The sequence below is a fragment of the Phaenicophaeus curvirostris genome, chromosome 26 (assembly GCF_032191515.1).
Source record: "Phaenicophaeus curvirostris isolate KB17595 chromosome 26, BPBGC_Pcur_1.0, whole genome shotgun sequence".
NCBI lineage: Eukaryota > Metazoa > Chordata > Aves > Cuculiformes > Cuculidae > Phaenicophaeus > Phaenicophaeus curvirostris.
The window spans coordinates 3,221,961-3,237,848 of NC_091417.1; the positions used below are offsets into that span (position 1 = coordinate 3,221,961).

A 15,888-nucleotide genomic window follows, 5' to 3' on the forward strand; every position below is an offset into this window, starting at 1 on the left:
GGGGCTGGCAAGGGGCAGGGGGGTGGGAGGCACCGGGGACCCCCAGCCCAGCACGGGGATGGGGAGGTGAGAGGCACCAGGGACCCCCCATCCCCTTATGGGGTCACGGGGCCATCAGGGACCCCCAGTCTGGCACGGGGACCGGGGCTACCGGGGACCCCCCAGCCCATCATGGGGTTGGGGGCATCGGGGACCCCCCAGCCCAGCACAGGGACGGGGGGGTGAGAAGCACCAGGGACACCCCATCCCCTTATGGGGTCACGGGGGCATCAGGGACCCCCAATCTGACATGGGGACCAGAGTTACCGGGGACCCCCCAGCCCATCATGGGGTTGGGGGCATCGGGGACCCCCCAGCCCTGGATGGGGTCAGGGGTTGAGAGGCAATAGGTACCCCCCCTCCATCCTCTTGTGGGATCGGGGGGTATCAGGGACCCCCAACCCAGCATAGGGTTGGGGGATGAGAGGAACCAGAGACCCCATCCCCCTATGGGGTCAGGGGAGCATCAAGGACCCCCCAGCCCATCACGGGGTCAAGGGGGGGAGAGGCACCAGCGACCCCCCAGTCCTTCATGGGGTTGAGAGGGGGGACACGAGGAGACAGGGACTCCCTACCCCCTCATGGGGTCGAGGGTCCTGGAGCCACCAAGGACCCCCCAGCTCATCGCGGGGTTGGGAAACACGAGACACCCCCCCAGTCCATCCCAGGATCAGGCGGGACAGGAGGAGCTGGGGACCCCTCGCACAGTCAGGGGGATGGGAACAGCCAGGGACCCCCCAGCTCATCCTGGGGTTGGGGGGCAGGAGCCCCCAGAGACCCTCCAGCCACTGATGGAGCCGGGAGCCACCAGGGAACCCCCAGACCATCGCGGGGTCAGTGGCCAAGAGCCAGTAGGGCCCCAACACGACCCCTAAAACCCCTCACGGTGTGGGGGGACCAGAGTTGGGGGGTGCTCTTGGAGCCGAGGATGCGTGGGGCTTGTGGATGTGTGGGGTGCAGGGGCAGGGTGGGGACCCAAACACCCCCCAAGCACCCCAACTCTTGCAAGGAGGACCCTAAACCCAGCCCCCTCCGGCATCCCACCCCCTTCTGACCCCCCCCCAGCTCCTTCCAGAGCCCCCCCCCCCACTCCCGGGTGCCCCCACCCGTGGGGCTGGGGGGGTCGTTCAGGAGGGGGAGCGCTGGATGCCACAGGATTTGGGGGAGGGGGGGGTGACCCCCAGGGGAGCAGGGCTGGGGGTGGGGGCTGCCCCACGACGTCTCTGCTGCGACCCTCGAGGGGATGCGGTGCCCTCCCCTCCGTTCCTCAGTTTCCCCATATGGAGAGGGGGGGAATATCCCGGGCTGGGCTGAACCACGGATCCCAAGGGCCCTCCTGGACCTTGCTGGGGGGGCAGCAGTGGCGACTCCTCCACCCCTATGGAGCTGGGTCCCCAGTGGCCCCGCAGGGGAAGGAGGGTCCCCCCCACCCGGTAATTCAACGCTTTACCCCGGCCGCGAAGACCAGCGGCCAATCAGAAGCGCGGCTCGGGTGGAGGCCGCCTCCCATTGGCTCCTCGGAACGTCAATCAAATACTCGCGACCAATAATAAGGCGGGGTTTGTGTTGTCCCCGCCCACAAGGAAGTCCGCCTCCCCCGCCCCCGGGCCTGTCAGTCAATTAGCGAATGGCGGTGGGCGGGGCTTGTTCTCATTGGTGGCCTGAGCTGTCAATCATAACCCAGCCCTCCCATTGGGTCCCGTCCGTCACCCGGGAGGCCCGCGCCCAATGGCGGAGGCGCCGCTCCGTCACGAGCTCTACTGGTCCTCCGAGCTGTCAATCAAACCCTCTCCCGCCGCTGATTGGCTGCCTGCCCGCGAGCCGCGCGGCGATTGGACCAGGCGCCGCCCAGGGGGCGGGACAAGCAGGGCGGTGCCCGGGCGGCCCCGGAGGAGGAAGATGGCGCCGTGACGGGGTCGCAGCCGCCGCCGCCGCCGGTTCGTGAGGGCTCGGGGCGGGGAAGGGGGGCGGCAGCGGCGCCGGGACCGGGACCGGAAGGGGCGTGCGGGCTCCGTGGCCCCGCCCTCCCCGGGCTGCGCGCGGGCGGCGCTTCCGGGGCCTCGGGCCGGGCGGGGGCGGGGCCGGGGCCTGCGCCCGCCCCCTGGGGCCGCCACCGGGGGAGGGGGGGAGGAGCTGAGGGGGGGGGTCACAGTATTTTGTGGGGGCGGTGAGGGGGTGCCGTGGTGTTTAGGGGAGCTGGGGAGGGGGTTCTTTGCTGTTTGGGGGAGCTGCGTAGGAGCAGGGTTGGTGGGGAGGGGTTTCATGGCGTTTAGGGGAGTCTGGGGGTGTGGGGGGAGGTGGGGAGGGAGTTCCAGGGTGTTTAAGGGGGTGCGGGGAGCTGGGGAGGGTTTTCTTTGGTGTTTGCGGGGGGCTGCGTAGGCGCACGGTGGGTGGGGAGGGGGCCCCATGGTGTTTAGGGTGGACTGCGTGAGAGCAGGGTGATGGTTAAGGGGGTACATGGTGTTTAGGGGAGTCTGGGGGTCTGCGGGGAGGGGTTTCTGTGGCGTTTAGAGGGGGAATGTGTGGGGCTGGGGGTGTTCCGTGTTGTTTAGGAGGGGCTGGGGGTGTAGGGGGAGATCCGGAGGGGGTTCTGTGGTCTAGAGAGGGGGCTGCATGGACTGGGGCGGGAGCTGAGAGGGTCAGAGGAGGTGGGGAGAGGGTTCTGTGGTCAGTAGGGGGGGATATGTGAGACTAGGGGGGAGCTGAGAGGGTCAGAGGAGGTGGGGAGAGGGTTCTGTGGTCTGTAGGGGGTGCTCTGTGGGACTAGGGGGGAGCTGAGAGGGTTAGAGGAGGTGGGGAGGGCGTTCTGTAGTGTTTAGTGGGGGCTTTGTGGGACTAGGGGAGTGGAAGGAGGTGCGACAGGGGTTCTGTGGTATTTTGGGGAGCTGGGGGGCTCTGTGGTGTTTGGGGGGGTGTAAGTGGGGAGGGGGGTTCTGTGGTGTTTAGAGGACACTGCATGGGGACAGGGCATCTCAGCCCCGTCCCGGTCCAGCTCCCGGATCACAGGGAGGGATTTGCCCCCATTCCCTCAGGAACAGGCAGTGTGGGGCTGTGCCAGGGCCACGGTTGGCATCGCTGTCCCAGCAGAGCAGGGTTCTGGTGCTCAGGGAGCTGGGGCTGCTGGAAGTTTCCACTGTAGCCGCACAATCTGCTTTTCCCGCATCCCAAAACGGCTCAAAACCTCCCCTTCCGTGCTTGCGCAGAGCGAGGAGACGCTTGGTCTGTCCGCAGGGTGCCTGTGCCTCCTCCTGGCTCTCTGTTTTCCCTCTTCTTCCTTCCTCCTGCTTCTCCTCTTCCTCCTCCTTAAAAGCAGCTGAAGCAAAGGGAATTTCCCTTCGGCATCAGGGTGGGATAAAACAAACCCTGATGTCATCAGTGCGGTCACAGGAGCCAGACCAGGAGCTAAAAGCCCTACCAGAAACCAGTCCATTCTAAGACACCGCTCGATTTCCTGCTGTTAATATGCAAATCCGGGGATGTTTGAGCTCCTTTTTGAACACTCTTATAGTCTCTGCCAACAAACACAGCCGCTGCCACCGGCATGTTTTATTCCTCTCTGACTCTGTGTAACTTCATAATCCTGAATGGGGTTTTTTTGCAGTCACTGAGGTCTTTCATGGGTTTCAGGGGACTCTGATTCACCTTCAGGGTCAAGGCGCTAATTAAAACCGCAGATCGGGTGCGTCCATGGGCTTAGACCTAGAGCTGGAAGTTAGGATCACGCTCACCCCGCTCCACACCCCCATAAAAAGATCTGTGAGGGAGATGGGAAGGGTATTTTGGGGAGCAGAGTCTCCCCTGCAGCTGGAATGCCAGGACTGATGGCTCCAGCCCTGTCTGTAAAGTGGTGTTTCCTCTCTCTGAGGGGGCTGTGAGGAGGTGATGAGGATATCATGGAATCGTGGAATGGTTTGGCTTGGAAGGGACCTCAAAGCCCATCCAGTTCTACCCTCCCTGCCGTGGGCAGGGAACCCTCCCACTGGATCTAGTTGCTCAAAGCCCCATCCAACCTGGTCTTGAGCGGTGACAGGGCTTGAAATTGTGGTCTAAACCACATGAAACTTTTCCAGACCCCTAAAAGGGACTTTTGTAGCCATGCAGAAGCACCTGTGTGGCTTGAGCTGCAGGACGGGGGGGGTGGTTTTGGCTGCGAGGGCTGGCAGGCACCTTCTTGGTTGCTTTTGCCTCTGTCCCAGGCTTCTCCACTGAGCTGGAAGCCGTAGATTCTGCAGCTCCCTGAGAAGAAAGGCTTGTACTGGTTAGGAAGGGGAAAAAAAAACCACCCAAAACATCTCTCCCCTTTGTATCTCTTGTAGAATATTGAAGATAAAGGCACAGATTCCAAAGTAAATAAATTCTTGTGCAAAGCAACGGAGCGGCCTCTGAGCAAACCTACCAATCGTGCTGGTGTGAGCGTCCAGCTGGCTGCTAGCAGGCGTTCCCTCCGGCTGGACATGGGGCCTCATGCGCCGGCGCGGTTGGTAAGTTTTCTCTTCCTACAGCTCCATCGCTCCAGTCCTGGGGACTTTATTTCCCTGTGCCGTGAGCACATGATGGGATCCAAAAGCTCCTAGGGGCTTTATTTCCCTGTGCCATAAGCTCATGGTGGGCTCCAAGAGCTCCTGGGGTCTTTATTTCCCTGTGCTGTGAGCTCACGGTGGGCTCCAAGAGCTCCTGGAAGCACCCTGGGCATCTGGATTGGTTGGGGCGCAAGGTCCATGTGCCTAGGGGCAGGAATGATCCTGATTGTGCTTGTTGGAGGAGCTGGAGCCAGAAATCAGAGCGGTTTTGATTGCTTTGTCCTTTTACAGCCGGGAGAGGATGCTGGAGGGGAGCTCCCACCTCTCGGAAGGGTCTTTATCCCCCAGGGCAGATCCCAAAACATTCCCCACAGGCAGTGAAGGTCCTGCTCCCAGTTCTGGAGTTTATCAGGGAGTGCAGGGATAGGACGAGGGGAACGGTTTTCAGCTGAAAGAGGGGAGATTAAGGTGAGATATCAGGAAGAAATGTTTTCTTGTGAGAGTGGGGAGGCCCTGGCCCAGGTTGCCCAGAGCAGTGGTGGCTGCCCCATCCCTGGAGGGGTTCAAGACCAGGTCGGATGAGGCTCAGAGCAACCGGATCCAGTGGGAGGTGACCCTGCCAGGGCAGGGGATTGGAATTGGATGGGCTTTGAGGTCCCTTCCAACCCAAACCGTTCCACGATTCTGTGATTCTGACACGCGGAGAGCGAAGCCGAGCTCTTTGGTACCAGCTTGCTTCACACCTTTGGGATGCGAAACCGTTGCTGCTGGACTTGGGCGTGAATCGTATGAGTGAGAAACTCGCAGAGGGATCACAGCGCGACGCAGGGCTTCTCCCTGGTCATTATCCTTATTTATTTTTCCGGGCTAATGGGATCTCTCCTGGTTCGTCTTGCTCTGGCCAGCTCAGCGTTGCTCTTACTCGTAGTCAGGGCTGTTAATCCCCAGCAGTGCCCTAATTCTGCCGAGAGGGAGGGCGCAGCCACTGGACTCCGGCAGCCGTACAAGCTCCCGGCTTTCCGGGAAGAACGCGTCCTTTTATCACAGGCCGGCTTGCTGGGTGTGAGCTTCCAAGGCTTTTGTCTCCGTCAGGTTGCCACAGCGAGTGGCTCCAAGGGAATGGAAGCTTGTTGTTGAGGAACAGGGCCAGTCATTTCCATGCAATGCGGTCCCAGGCGCCTGGGACTCTGACCTGACTCTTCCCAGGGATTTATATGCTCAGTCAGGTTGGGAAGGAGCCTGGAGAGGAGCCGCGGAGCCTGGCGAGGGGCGAGCTGCCTGCCGTTGGGAAGTGGGCTCCTTGGTGACTTGGCCCAGGGCCCAATCGCTCCGTTTCTTAGAGGCTTTCATTTTGGGGAAAAGCTTTAGGGTTCTAGGGGAGGAGGTGTCCGGCAGGGTCCATGCTGAGGGGTTCCAAGGGGGAGCTGAGGGCACTCGCCCCACTTTTGTATAAGCGTTGGCTGCATCCCAGTTACCTTGAGGACTTTTCTCCTGGCTTTAAGCCACATTAAGATGCGACGAGCAGCCCTTGCACTGGAGAGCAGCAGTGTGCGCGCCTCCCACCGTCCCTGCAGCCAGCAATGCCAAAGCAAAGACCCCTTTGTGTCCTGGACACGGCTGTGCCTGTTGGCCAGGCTCCTGCAGCCGCGTGCTGGCAGCGGGCGATGCCCCAGGCAGACCAAGTTTGCCCTCTCCGAGGTTGGGTGCTGCCCCATCACCCCCAGCCTGTTGCCTTCATCGCGATAGGTGCTGAGCCTGTGCCACGCTGGTCTGTGGTGCGCAGATTTTCCTCCCTTTGAAACAAACCCACGCACGTCACTTTTCTCATCTGTGTGGTCCCTCATCTCCAGCCCCGGATCTCCCGCAGCTCCCCAGGCAGGAGCACGAGGCTGTCGAACGGTGGCTCTGCCTGTGCCAGGTCTTCTCCTGTTTGGAGCCAGAAACAAGCACTCTGCCGCAGTCCTGGGATGCTGTCTTTGCCCACTCCCTGCGTGCAGCCAAAAGCCACTCGCTCTGCTCAGACAACGGTTCATTTTTGGCTGGAGCGATGCATTTGAAGCCATCTGGGGCATCCTATCTTTATCATTGCTCCCGCTGTCCTAACCTCTCTGAATACCACAGTGCTGGCTTCCCATCGGCTTGCCCGTGCCAAGGCTGCATTTCAGAGCCACCCTGGGTAAAGCCCAAGCATCCATGCTCCTCAGGTGGCCGTAATTCCCCGTGTGAAGCCAGGACATTGTCAGCTGCCGTGACAAAGAGCGCTCGAGCTCAGACAAGTTCTCCCTGGCACCTTGTCCAGGCAAATATTATCAAGCAATTGAGCCGTACAGCGACTGCTGGATGGGGGTGACTGGGGATTTGCCAAAGGAAATGTCAAGGATGAAATGTCTTTGTAGTCCAGAACAAAAGGTTTAGCAAACTGTGAGGATTTAGGAATCTCTTTCCCTGGCTTGGCTGTCTTCTTAAGCCTTTCAAAAGAAGTTGTTGTAGCTGCCCTGTTGGCAAGAGGAGCCGCAGCCTCGGTACTCTTGCTCTGCGGTGTTTGGGGCAGCGGGATGGGCATCTGGAGATGTCAAACACCACAGGAAAGTGTTGAGAGAGGAAGGCGGCATAGCCATAGTTGCCATGAATCGCCTCATCCTCGCAGCTGCCCCTCAGAGTGGCTCTGCCCCATCCCCTGCTCTCACTCTGCTGTCGGAGGAGCCGTGGCTGCTTTCCCTGCCCCCTCTGTGCCTGCCAAGCCCCTTCAGCGACCGGCTCCTCTGTCATAACTTCACCTCCCTCCTCTCCCTGAGGCACAGATCCTGCTGAAGCTGAGGGTTCTGTGGCACAGGCTCCCTCAGCTGCCTCCTTGCCTTCGTGTGCCACCCGCTGCTGCTCTCTCTTCCACGCTTACCCATGGCTTTTCCCAGTTTCCTGAGGTCCCGCTGCCGGCCAGCAATCCCCACAGTGACCTTTTAATTACATAATGACTTACAAACACTCAGCACCAACAACATACCAGAATAATGGAAAAAACGTTTTTCCAGCCTTGAAAAACACAACTCTGTACCGAAACCTCTGTCCTTTGGGATTCCCAAAGTTAGGAAAATAAGCAACAGGGAGGCGGCTTGAGCTGTGAACTGGGAATCCATCTGCTCTCTGGCCGTGCCCGCCTCCGTGTTGAAGCGGGGCGCTCCGCAGGACAGCGATGGTCTCTCTGGGTTGAGGCTGTGCTGGGCCACAGGCAAATGAGCAAGGGCTGCAGCCAGTTTCCCACTGTCACTGGTATTTCCCTTTGGTGGCAAGGAGGGGGAAGCACCGGGAGAGGGTGGTGGGATTTCTCCAGCCCTTGTAACCCCCACTGAGGGTAAAGTGTGATGGTTTTGGACGATGGAAGTGGACGGTGGAGTCCCTGAGGTGTTGGGGCACTGGGCTGGGTGCGCCGAGGAGCCGCGGGCTGAGCTCTGGCTGCTGGTCTTACTCCTCCTTCTCTGCTTCTTCCTCACAGATCCAGAGACAGCATGGCTGCAACGGCTGCCGTCAGCCCCAGTGAATACCTGCAGCCAGCTGCTTCCACCGCACAGGTGAGCAGGGATAGGGCTCCCGGCTCCCTGCTGGGGTGGAGGGATGTGTTCTGGGGTGCAGGACAGCAATATCTGCACCCTTAAGCCCCTCCTGCCTCAACCCCCTCCCTGGGCAGCCTCTGCGAGTGTCCAATGACCCTTTCTGTGAAAAATTTTTTTCTAATGTCCAGCCTAAACCTCCCCTGGTGGAGCTTGAGGCCATTCCCTCTCGTCCTGTCCCTTGTCACCTGGGAGAAGAGCCCAGCTCCCTCCTCTCCACAACCTCCTTTCAGGTAGTTGTAGAGAGCAATGAGGTCTCCCCTCAGGTGGTCAGGACCACGCGGTGGTCTTGCAATTAAAGTGGAATTAAATACACACTCCTGGCTGTGCGTAATGAGTGTGGTACCTGCAGACTTGCAGGATGTTTGGAGCCTTGTAGGGGCTGTAAGAACGCAGGAACACAATTAAAAGGCAGTTGCCATCCCAATGGCTGGTGCAGGGTGAGCTAAAGGCACACGTGGTATGGGTAATTAAGCAGTTCCCTTAATAAAGGGTCTCATTAGCATGGACTAGATTGTTTTTGGTAGCATGTACCCTTTCCGTTGCTGACTCCATCTCCAGGTGTTTGGCACGAGCCCCTGTCTAACTTGCCCCTCTCCCTCCTGGCTCTGCAGGACTCCCAGCCATCTCCTCTCGCTCTCCTCGCAGCGACATGTAGCAAAATCGGTCCCCCTGCCGTAGAAGCCGCCGTGACTCCTCCTGCTCCTCCTCAACCAACGCCTCGCAAACTTGTCCCCATCAAACCCGCCCCGCTCCCTCTGGGCTCTGGTAAGAACAGCTTCGGGATCCTCTCATCGAAAGGGAACCTCTTCCAGATCCAGGGCTCTCAGGTCGGCACCTCGTACCCTGGTGGGCAGCTGGTTTTTGCCATCCAGAACCCAACTGTCATCAACAAGGGCGCCCGCTCCTCCAGCAACATCCAGTACCAGGCTGTGTCTCAGATCCAGGCCGCGGGCGGACAGACCATCCAGGTCCAGCCCAACCTCACCAACCAGATCCAGATTATTCCGGGCACGAACCAAGCGATCCTCACTCCTTCCTCTTCCTCTCACAAGCCTGTGCCCATCAAACCAGCTCCGGCGCAGAAGTCTGGAGCTTCACCAGCGCAGGGCACGAGCAACGTGGTCAAGTTGGCCGGTGGCAGCAACGTAACTCTCACCCTGCCTGTGAACAACCTGGTGAACACCACGGAGCCGAGCACGCAGGCTCAGCTCCTTGCGGAGAGTCCCTCGAAGGCCAGCAAAAAGATTCGGAAGAAAACCATGTCGCCCACCCAGCCGGCCGCCGTGGCTGTGACCGAGCAGGTAGAGACGGTGTTAATAGAGACCACGGCAGAGAACATCATCCAGGCGGGCAGCAACCTGCTCATCGTGCAGAGCCCAGGCTCTGGGCAGCCAGCCGTGGTGCAGCAGGTACAGGTGGTGCAGCCCAAGCAGGAGCCACAGGTGGTGCAGATCCCACAGCAGGCCCTGCGCGTGGTCCAGGCCGCCTCCGCCACACTCCCCACTGTCCCCCAGAAGTCATCCCAGAACTTCCAGATCCAGACGACAGAACCCACTCCTACCCAGGTACCTCCTTCTTTCTCCTGTGAGGGCCCTGTTTCTCCTCCCAGCTCTTACCCAGGGTGTCCCATTCCTGGAGGTGTCCAAGGCCAGGTTGGATGGGGCTTTGAGGCCCTTGGTCCAGTGGGAGGTGTCTCTGCCCGTGACAGGGGGTGGAATTGGATGGGCTTTGAGATCTCTTCCAACCATTCCATGATTTCCTGAGTCTTTAAAAAGATGAAGGGGATGCCAAGCATCTTCAGCTTGGCCTCCTGTTTGGGCATCACTTGTGTGAATTCCCTGGTGTCTGAAGAAGGGCAGGGAGCGCAGCAGTTCCCTCCACAGAGCGTTACTAGGCCTATCTTGCTGGCCACCCCCTGGAGCTATAGGAGCTCAGTGTCCGTGGAATTTCTGTTGTGCCAGCAGAAGATGCCCTGGAAGACAGAGGGTGGTGGCGGAATGGGGCTCAGAGCCACAGGACTGTCTTTTGTTGGAAGTTGAGCTGCAGGGCCAAAGCAGCTCCTGGCTGCCCTGCAAGCCCAGGACCTTCAGGAGGCCCACAAAGAGTCTCTAGATGCTCGGGCAACTTCTCCTGCTCTTTGGCTAATCCCAAGCCCAGATCCCCAAGTTGTGTGGGGAGAGCAACTCATGGTGGAGAGGTCTCTACCCAGGATGGTGCCTGATCTCATTCCTTTTCTCATTCCTCTTTCCTTCTCCCATCAGGTCTACTTCAAAACACCATCAGGCGAGCTGCAGACGGTGCTGCTCCAGGAAGCCTCGGCCATGACGGTGGCTCCATCTGGGACCTCTTGCAGCAGCCCAGTGTCCCGCAGCTCCGTCACGGGAAGCAGCAACAAGAAACCAGCCGTGCGCAAGGAACGGCCTCTGCCAAAGATCGCTCCTGCCGGAGGCATCATCAGCTTGAACGCAGCTCAGCTGGCGGCCGCGGCCCAGGCCGTGCAGACCATCAACATCAACGGCGTCCAAGTCCAGGGTGTGCCGGTCACCATCACCAACACCGGAGGTGCGCTGAGCCCCACTCTGGGATGGGGCTGTGGGGGACAGAAGGGTGTGGGCAGGATAGAAGGACACAGGACAGAAGGAGGGATGCAGGCAGGATGCCAAGCAGGCAGAACATCAAACAGGCAGGACATCAAACAAGCAGGCCAGAAGCGTAGGCAGAACAAAAAGCCCCCGCTCCAGCAGCACGCTCTGTTGCAGCTTTGTAAGCAGATCCCTCGTACCCTGAGGCTGAATGTTGCTGATCATTAAACGCCATCAGCTTCTCTATCTCCAAGAGGCCCCAAGTGGCTCTGATGGGTGTTCCCCAGCCCGTCCTGGTGAGCTGTTTCAGGGAGGGCGGTGAGCGGAGACGGCTGCCTGTGCGGTTGTGCCAAGCTGCAGGACGTGTCGGAGCGCAGGGGCTGAGGCTGCCTGAGGGCCCAGACCAGCTCTCTTCGATCCTGAACTCTGCAGTGGTGTCCTGGTCCTTGGGATGAGCCCCGTGTCCTCGGGGGAGCTGGGGCCGAGCCAGGCAGGGGCAGGTGGAAGAAGAGGCTGAGGGGAGACCTCATTGCTCTCTACAACTACCTAAAAGGAAGTTGTGGAGAGGAGGGAGCTGGGCTCTTCTCCCAAGGGACAGGGGACAGGACGAGAGGGAATGGCCTCAAGCTCCACATGGGGAGGTTCAGGCTGAACATTAGGAAAATATTTTTCATGGAAAGGGTGATTGGTCCCTGGCAGAGGCTGCCCAGGGAGGGGGTTGAGTCCCCTTCCCTGGAGGGGTTTAAGGGACAGGTGGATGAGGCGCTGAGGGACATGGGTTAGTGATTGATGGGAATGGTTGGACTCGGTGACCCAGTGGGTCTTTTCCAACCTGGTGATTCTATGATTCTATGAGGAGCACTGGGGCTTCCTCTGTGCCAGCAGCCCCTACCACAGGTAGCGCTTCCCAGTCCTGGGATAGGGACACTTTGCATCTGCTGCGTGTGAACGCTGCTGGTTTGGGTTTCCAGGAGCCGATTCAGGAGAAGTGCGTTCACACACACGAGCTCTGTGCTTCTCCGAGCTAGAGTGAGGGATCTCCATTCCCTGAGAGTGAGCCCAGCCCCTCGCCTCCATGGCACAAAGTGTCTTCTTAAGCTCAAAGCAGCCAGACATGGCCCTGGCCAGTGGCCTGAGCAATTTGGGAGCTGCAGACAGCTCTCGTGGACGTCTGCCCCTGCATCGCTGTCTTATCTCCCCACCACTGGGACAGACGCATCCTGGCAGCCGCTCTGTCCTCCCCGCCTGCTCAAACCTTCCCAGCCCAGTCGCGGTGCTGTGGGCCGCCACCGGCGAGCTGAGGGGGAGGAGGCTGTGTCTGAGGGAAGGTTTATCTGTGTTCTGATCCAGAAAGACCTGCTGCCGTGCCGTGGTTTCTCTCTCGGCAAGAACCGGCAGGAGTTCCAGCTCAGTTTTGCAGTCGGAAGCTGTTCTTTCTTGCTTTGACTAAACGTTGTCAGCATAAAACTCAGGCTGGTGTGGTTTCATGCTCCGCAGCGGCCGCTGTCCTCGCTGAGGTTGTTTTTAAGGGGATTTTTAATTGCTGCTTTGCGGGTAGATCTGTGAGCATCAGGAGATGCCACAGGCAGATGTCGCTGCAGTCTGTGCCGCTGCCCGCAACTCACTGCAGGGCTGGCAGGGCCCTGTGACAGGGACCGGTGGGACCCACTGGCTGCTGCCTGTGGGTGAAACGAACCACGTTGGGTCTCAGCCCGGGTTCAGCCAGGACACGTTTTCCTCCTGAGCATCCACATGCCTCACGGTGCCTCCCCAGCTCTTGGCTTTGCGTTTTCCCTCTCCGCCTGCGCTCCTGATCCCATCCTTTCTTCGCTCCGCCATCAAATCCCACTCCTCCTCTTTCCCCGCTGCCCCATGAGCAGCGATCCCGCTTGCTGACGCTGACCCCCCCTCTTCTTCTTTCCAGCCCCCCGGGTGCCGTGCGAGGCCCGGGCTGCCGCCCCGGTGAGCGCCCCTGCGTGGAGCAGCCCTTAGGGTCCCGGGGTAAGTCCCTTTTTTTTTTTTTTTTTTTTTTTTTGGTCAATATATTGCACGTTTTTTCAAAGTTTCTTTTTTGTTTCCTCTTTGGTCGTTTCCCCACCCCACCGAAAACTTTGAAAAACCGCACAGTATATTCAGAAAAAAAAAAAAAAAAAAAAAAAGGGACTTACCAGCCCCACGCGGGGACCAGCACCAGGGCTGCATGCGGGGTATCCCATCCCGCACACGGGGTTTTCTCTCTGTTTTGCTGTTCCCGGAGGCTTTTAGCAGGACGTGTGCATGGACGGAGGCGTTGGGCAATGATATTTGGCCCTGTGGAGTGGAGAGGTTGAGCCTGAATCCTTCATTTTTTCCCCCCAGGCCAGCAGCAGTTGACTGTGCAGAACGTGTCCGGCAACAACGTGACTATCAGCGGCCTGAGCCCAACCCAGATCCAGCTCCAGATGGAGCAGGCGCTGTCTGGAGAGATGCAACCAGGGGAAAAGAGGCGGCGCATGGCCTGTACCTGCCCCAACTGCAAGGACGGCGACAAGAGGTGAGCACGGAGCAGGCCCTGTGGGTCCAGCGCCCGTCTCCGAGGCTGGGGAGTCACAGCCTGGGGAGCGAGAGGCTGGAGAACATCCCACGGGGATGGGATGTGGGAACCCTGCTCAATGGCGAGTTGATTCTGTGGTTCTCACTGTGTTCAGTTCTGGGCCCCTCACCACAAGGAGGATGTTGAGGCTCTGGAGCGAGTCCAGAGAAGAGCAACGAAGCTGGGGAAGGGGCTGGAGAACAAGAGGAGCGTCTGAGAGAGCTGGGGGTGTTTAGCCTGGAGAAGAGGAGGCTGAGGGGAGACCTCATTGCTCTCTCCAACTCCCTGAAAGGAGGTTGTGGAGAGGAGGGAGCTGGGCTCTTCTCCCAAGGGCCAGGGGACAGGACGAGAGGGAATGGCCTCAAGCTCCACCAGGGGAGGGTCAGGCTGAACATTAGGAAGAAAAATTTCACAGAAAGGGTGATTGGGCAGTGGCAGAGGCTGCCCAGGGAGGGGGTTGAGTCCCCTTCCCTGGAGGGGTTTAAGGGACGGGTGGATGAGGTGCTGAACGACATGGTTTAGTGTTTGATGGGAATGGTTGGACTCGATGATCCGGTGAGTCTTTTCCAACCTGGTGATTCTATGATTTTTTTCCTCACCCAGGCTGGGGGATCCAGGGAAGAAGAAGCACATCTGCCACATCCCGGATTGCGGGAGAACCTTCCGGAAGACCTCGCTGCTGCGCGCTCACGTGCGTTTGCACACGGGCGAGCGGCCTTTCGTCTGCAACTGGGTCTTCTGCGGGAAGCGCTTCACACGCAGCGACGAGCTGCAGCGGCACGCTCGCACGCACACAGGTCTGCGGCCCCGCGGGACACAGCACAGCCCCCGATCCTGACCCCTGGAGGGTCCTGAGCCTTGCAAAAGCCAAGGAGGGTGCTGAGTTAGGGTGGGATGGGTTGTGTCCCCAGCTGTCCTTACGGTTTCACTGAGTTACTGGAGGGACTGGAAAAGCTGGGGTGGATCTGGAGAACTTGGAAAGGGTTTGAAGAACTTGAGGAACTGGAGAACCTGGGAAGGGTCAGGAGAACCTGGGGAAGGGTCTGGAGAACCTGGGGAAGGGTCTGGAGAACCTGGAGGGTGTTGGGACAATGTGGGGAGGGTCAGGAGAACCTGGGGAAGGGTCTGGAGAACCTGGAAGGTGTTGGGACAATGTGGGGAGGGCCTAGAGAACCTAAAGGACTGGAGAACTTGGAAAGGGTGTGGTGAACTTGGAGGGGATGTGGGGAGGGACTGGAGTAACTGGGGTGGATCTGGAGAACTTGGAAAGGGTTTGAGGAACTGGAGAGGGTCTGAAGAACCTGGGGAAGGGTCTGGAGAACCTGGAGGGTGTTGGGACAAGGTGGGGAGGGCCTAGAGAACCTGGAGGGCTCTGGGGAACTTGGAAAGGGTGTGGTGAACTTGAAGGGGATCTGGAGAACCTGGGGTGGAACTGGAGAACCTGGCGGGTGTCAGGAGAACTTGGGGAGGGTCTGGAGAACGTGGGTTGGGACTGGAGAACCTGGAGGGTGTCAGGAGAACTTGGGGAGGGTCTGGAGAACCTGGTGGAGTCTGTGGGAACGTGGGGACAAAGCAGGTGGGGTCGGTGCTGCCTCCCTGACCGCCGCTGCCCTCCCCGCAGGCGACAAGCGCTTCGAGTGCGCTCAGTGCCAGAAACGCTTCATGCGCAGCGACCACCTGACGAAGCACTATAAAACCCACCTGGTCACCAAGAACTTGTAGGGCCGGAGGGGCTGCCCCGCGCCTCCCACCCGGTGCAGACGGACAGACCCTGCGACGCCGCAGCTCTCCCGTGTTCCCAGCGCAGCCAGGAGCCCTCGGGACCCCGCGGAAGCAGCCCTTGCCGAGGCTCCGAGCCTCCCTGCGGATCCTCCAGGCCCGTAGCCACGTCTGACGGCCACGCAGGAGCCAGGCAAGGAGGGGCTGGGCCAGGAGAGGCTCCACAGCACATTCCTACTTTATATTTAAAGTCTATAAATAGCTATAAATATCTCTATTCCCTTTGGAAGGTCCCTTTTTTTCTATGGAGATCGTTGCCTTACGCTCCCGTTCCCGCTCCCTGTGTGCCGATGGCGAGTGCTTTTCCATCTTTATTTAATTCTCCTCGAACGTTTTTCTCTCCTCTAACGTTTCTTTGCCAACACCAAACAGGTTTCTTTTCTCTCCTTTGATTTCTTTCTCCCTGCTTTCCCATTTCCAAGTGACGTGGCAGCGTTCCCTTTGGAATTTCAGCCCCTTTTCCCACCGTGTGCCCCCCCCTGTGTACAGTGTACATTGTATCATAGATTATATTGCTTTTGTGTTTACTACATGTTTAAAAAAATACATATGGCTTGTTATTTTTGAGCTTTTAAATTAAACAAATCCACTTTATTTTTAGTTGTAACCGCCCAGGTTTTTTTTCTGCGTTACCGGATGCATCTGTTCGACTTTATTAACTGTAACTGGTTGGAGGCAGCCGGGATCTTTCCTTGCTAAAATAAATTTAGTCGCCAGAGGTAAAAGCAGCGCTGCCGAGGGTCCTTTCTCTCCCGAGCTCCGCGAGCGGAGCTGTGGGCGTAACCCTG

General features: G+C 59.1%; 1 protein-coding gene across 5 annotated transcripts; it reads left to right on the forward strand.

Annotated features, from left to right (window-relative positions):
* The first annotated feature begins 1,902 nt into the window (after positions 1-1,902).
* On the forward strand, positions 1,903-15,809 carry SP2 (Sp2 transcription factor). Of its 5 annotated transcripts, none has more exons than XM_069876829.1 (8): positions 1,956-1,976; positions 4,356-4,520; positions 8,050-8,125; positions 8,779-9,732; positions 10,429-10,729; positions 13,108-13,282; positions 13,925-14,118; positions 14,943-15,694. In XM_069876829.1, exons 3-8 carry the CDS (start codon positions 8,063-8,065, stop codon positions 15,041-15,043), a joined length of 1,788 nt encoding a protein of 595 aa, XP_069732930.1. In that variant the 5' UTR covers positions 1,956-1,976; positions 4,356-4,520; positions 8,050-8,062; the 3' UTR covers positions 15,044-15,694. The 5 variants fall into 5 exon arrangements, 4 of the variants coding, with proteins under 4 accessions (XP_069732933.1, XP_069732931.1, XP_069732930.1 ...); XR_011339131.1 differs by lacking the exon at positions 1,956-1,976 and adding an exon at positions 15,702-15,809 and having other exon boundaries at positions 4,320-4,520; positions 14,943-15,233; XM_069876832.1 differs by lacking the exon at positions 4,356-4,520 and having other exon boundaries at positions 1,903-1,976; positions 8,056-8,125.
* The last annotated feature ends 79 nt before the right edge of the window (positions 15,810-15,888 follow it).

Bases quoted from the DNA above. Each gene is read 5' to 3' on its own strand.
- SP2 (XM_069876832.1), top strand. From the start codon at position 8,063: ATGGCTGCAACGGCTGCCGTCAGCCCCAGTGAATACCTGCAGCCAGCT. The intron at 9,733-10,428 runs GTACCTCCTTCT...TTCTCCCATCAG, and splicing joins CAGAACCCACTCCTACCCAG to GTCTACTTCAAAACACCATC. The intron at 10,730-13,107 runs GTGCGCTGAGCC...TTTTCCCCCCAG, and splicing joins CACCATCACCAACACCGGAG to GCCAGCAGCAGTTGACTGTG.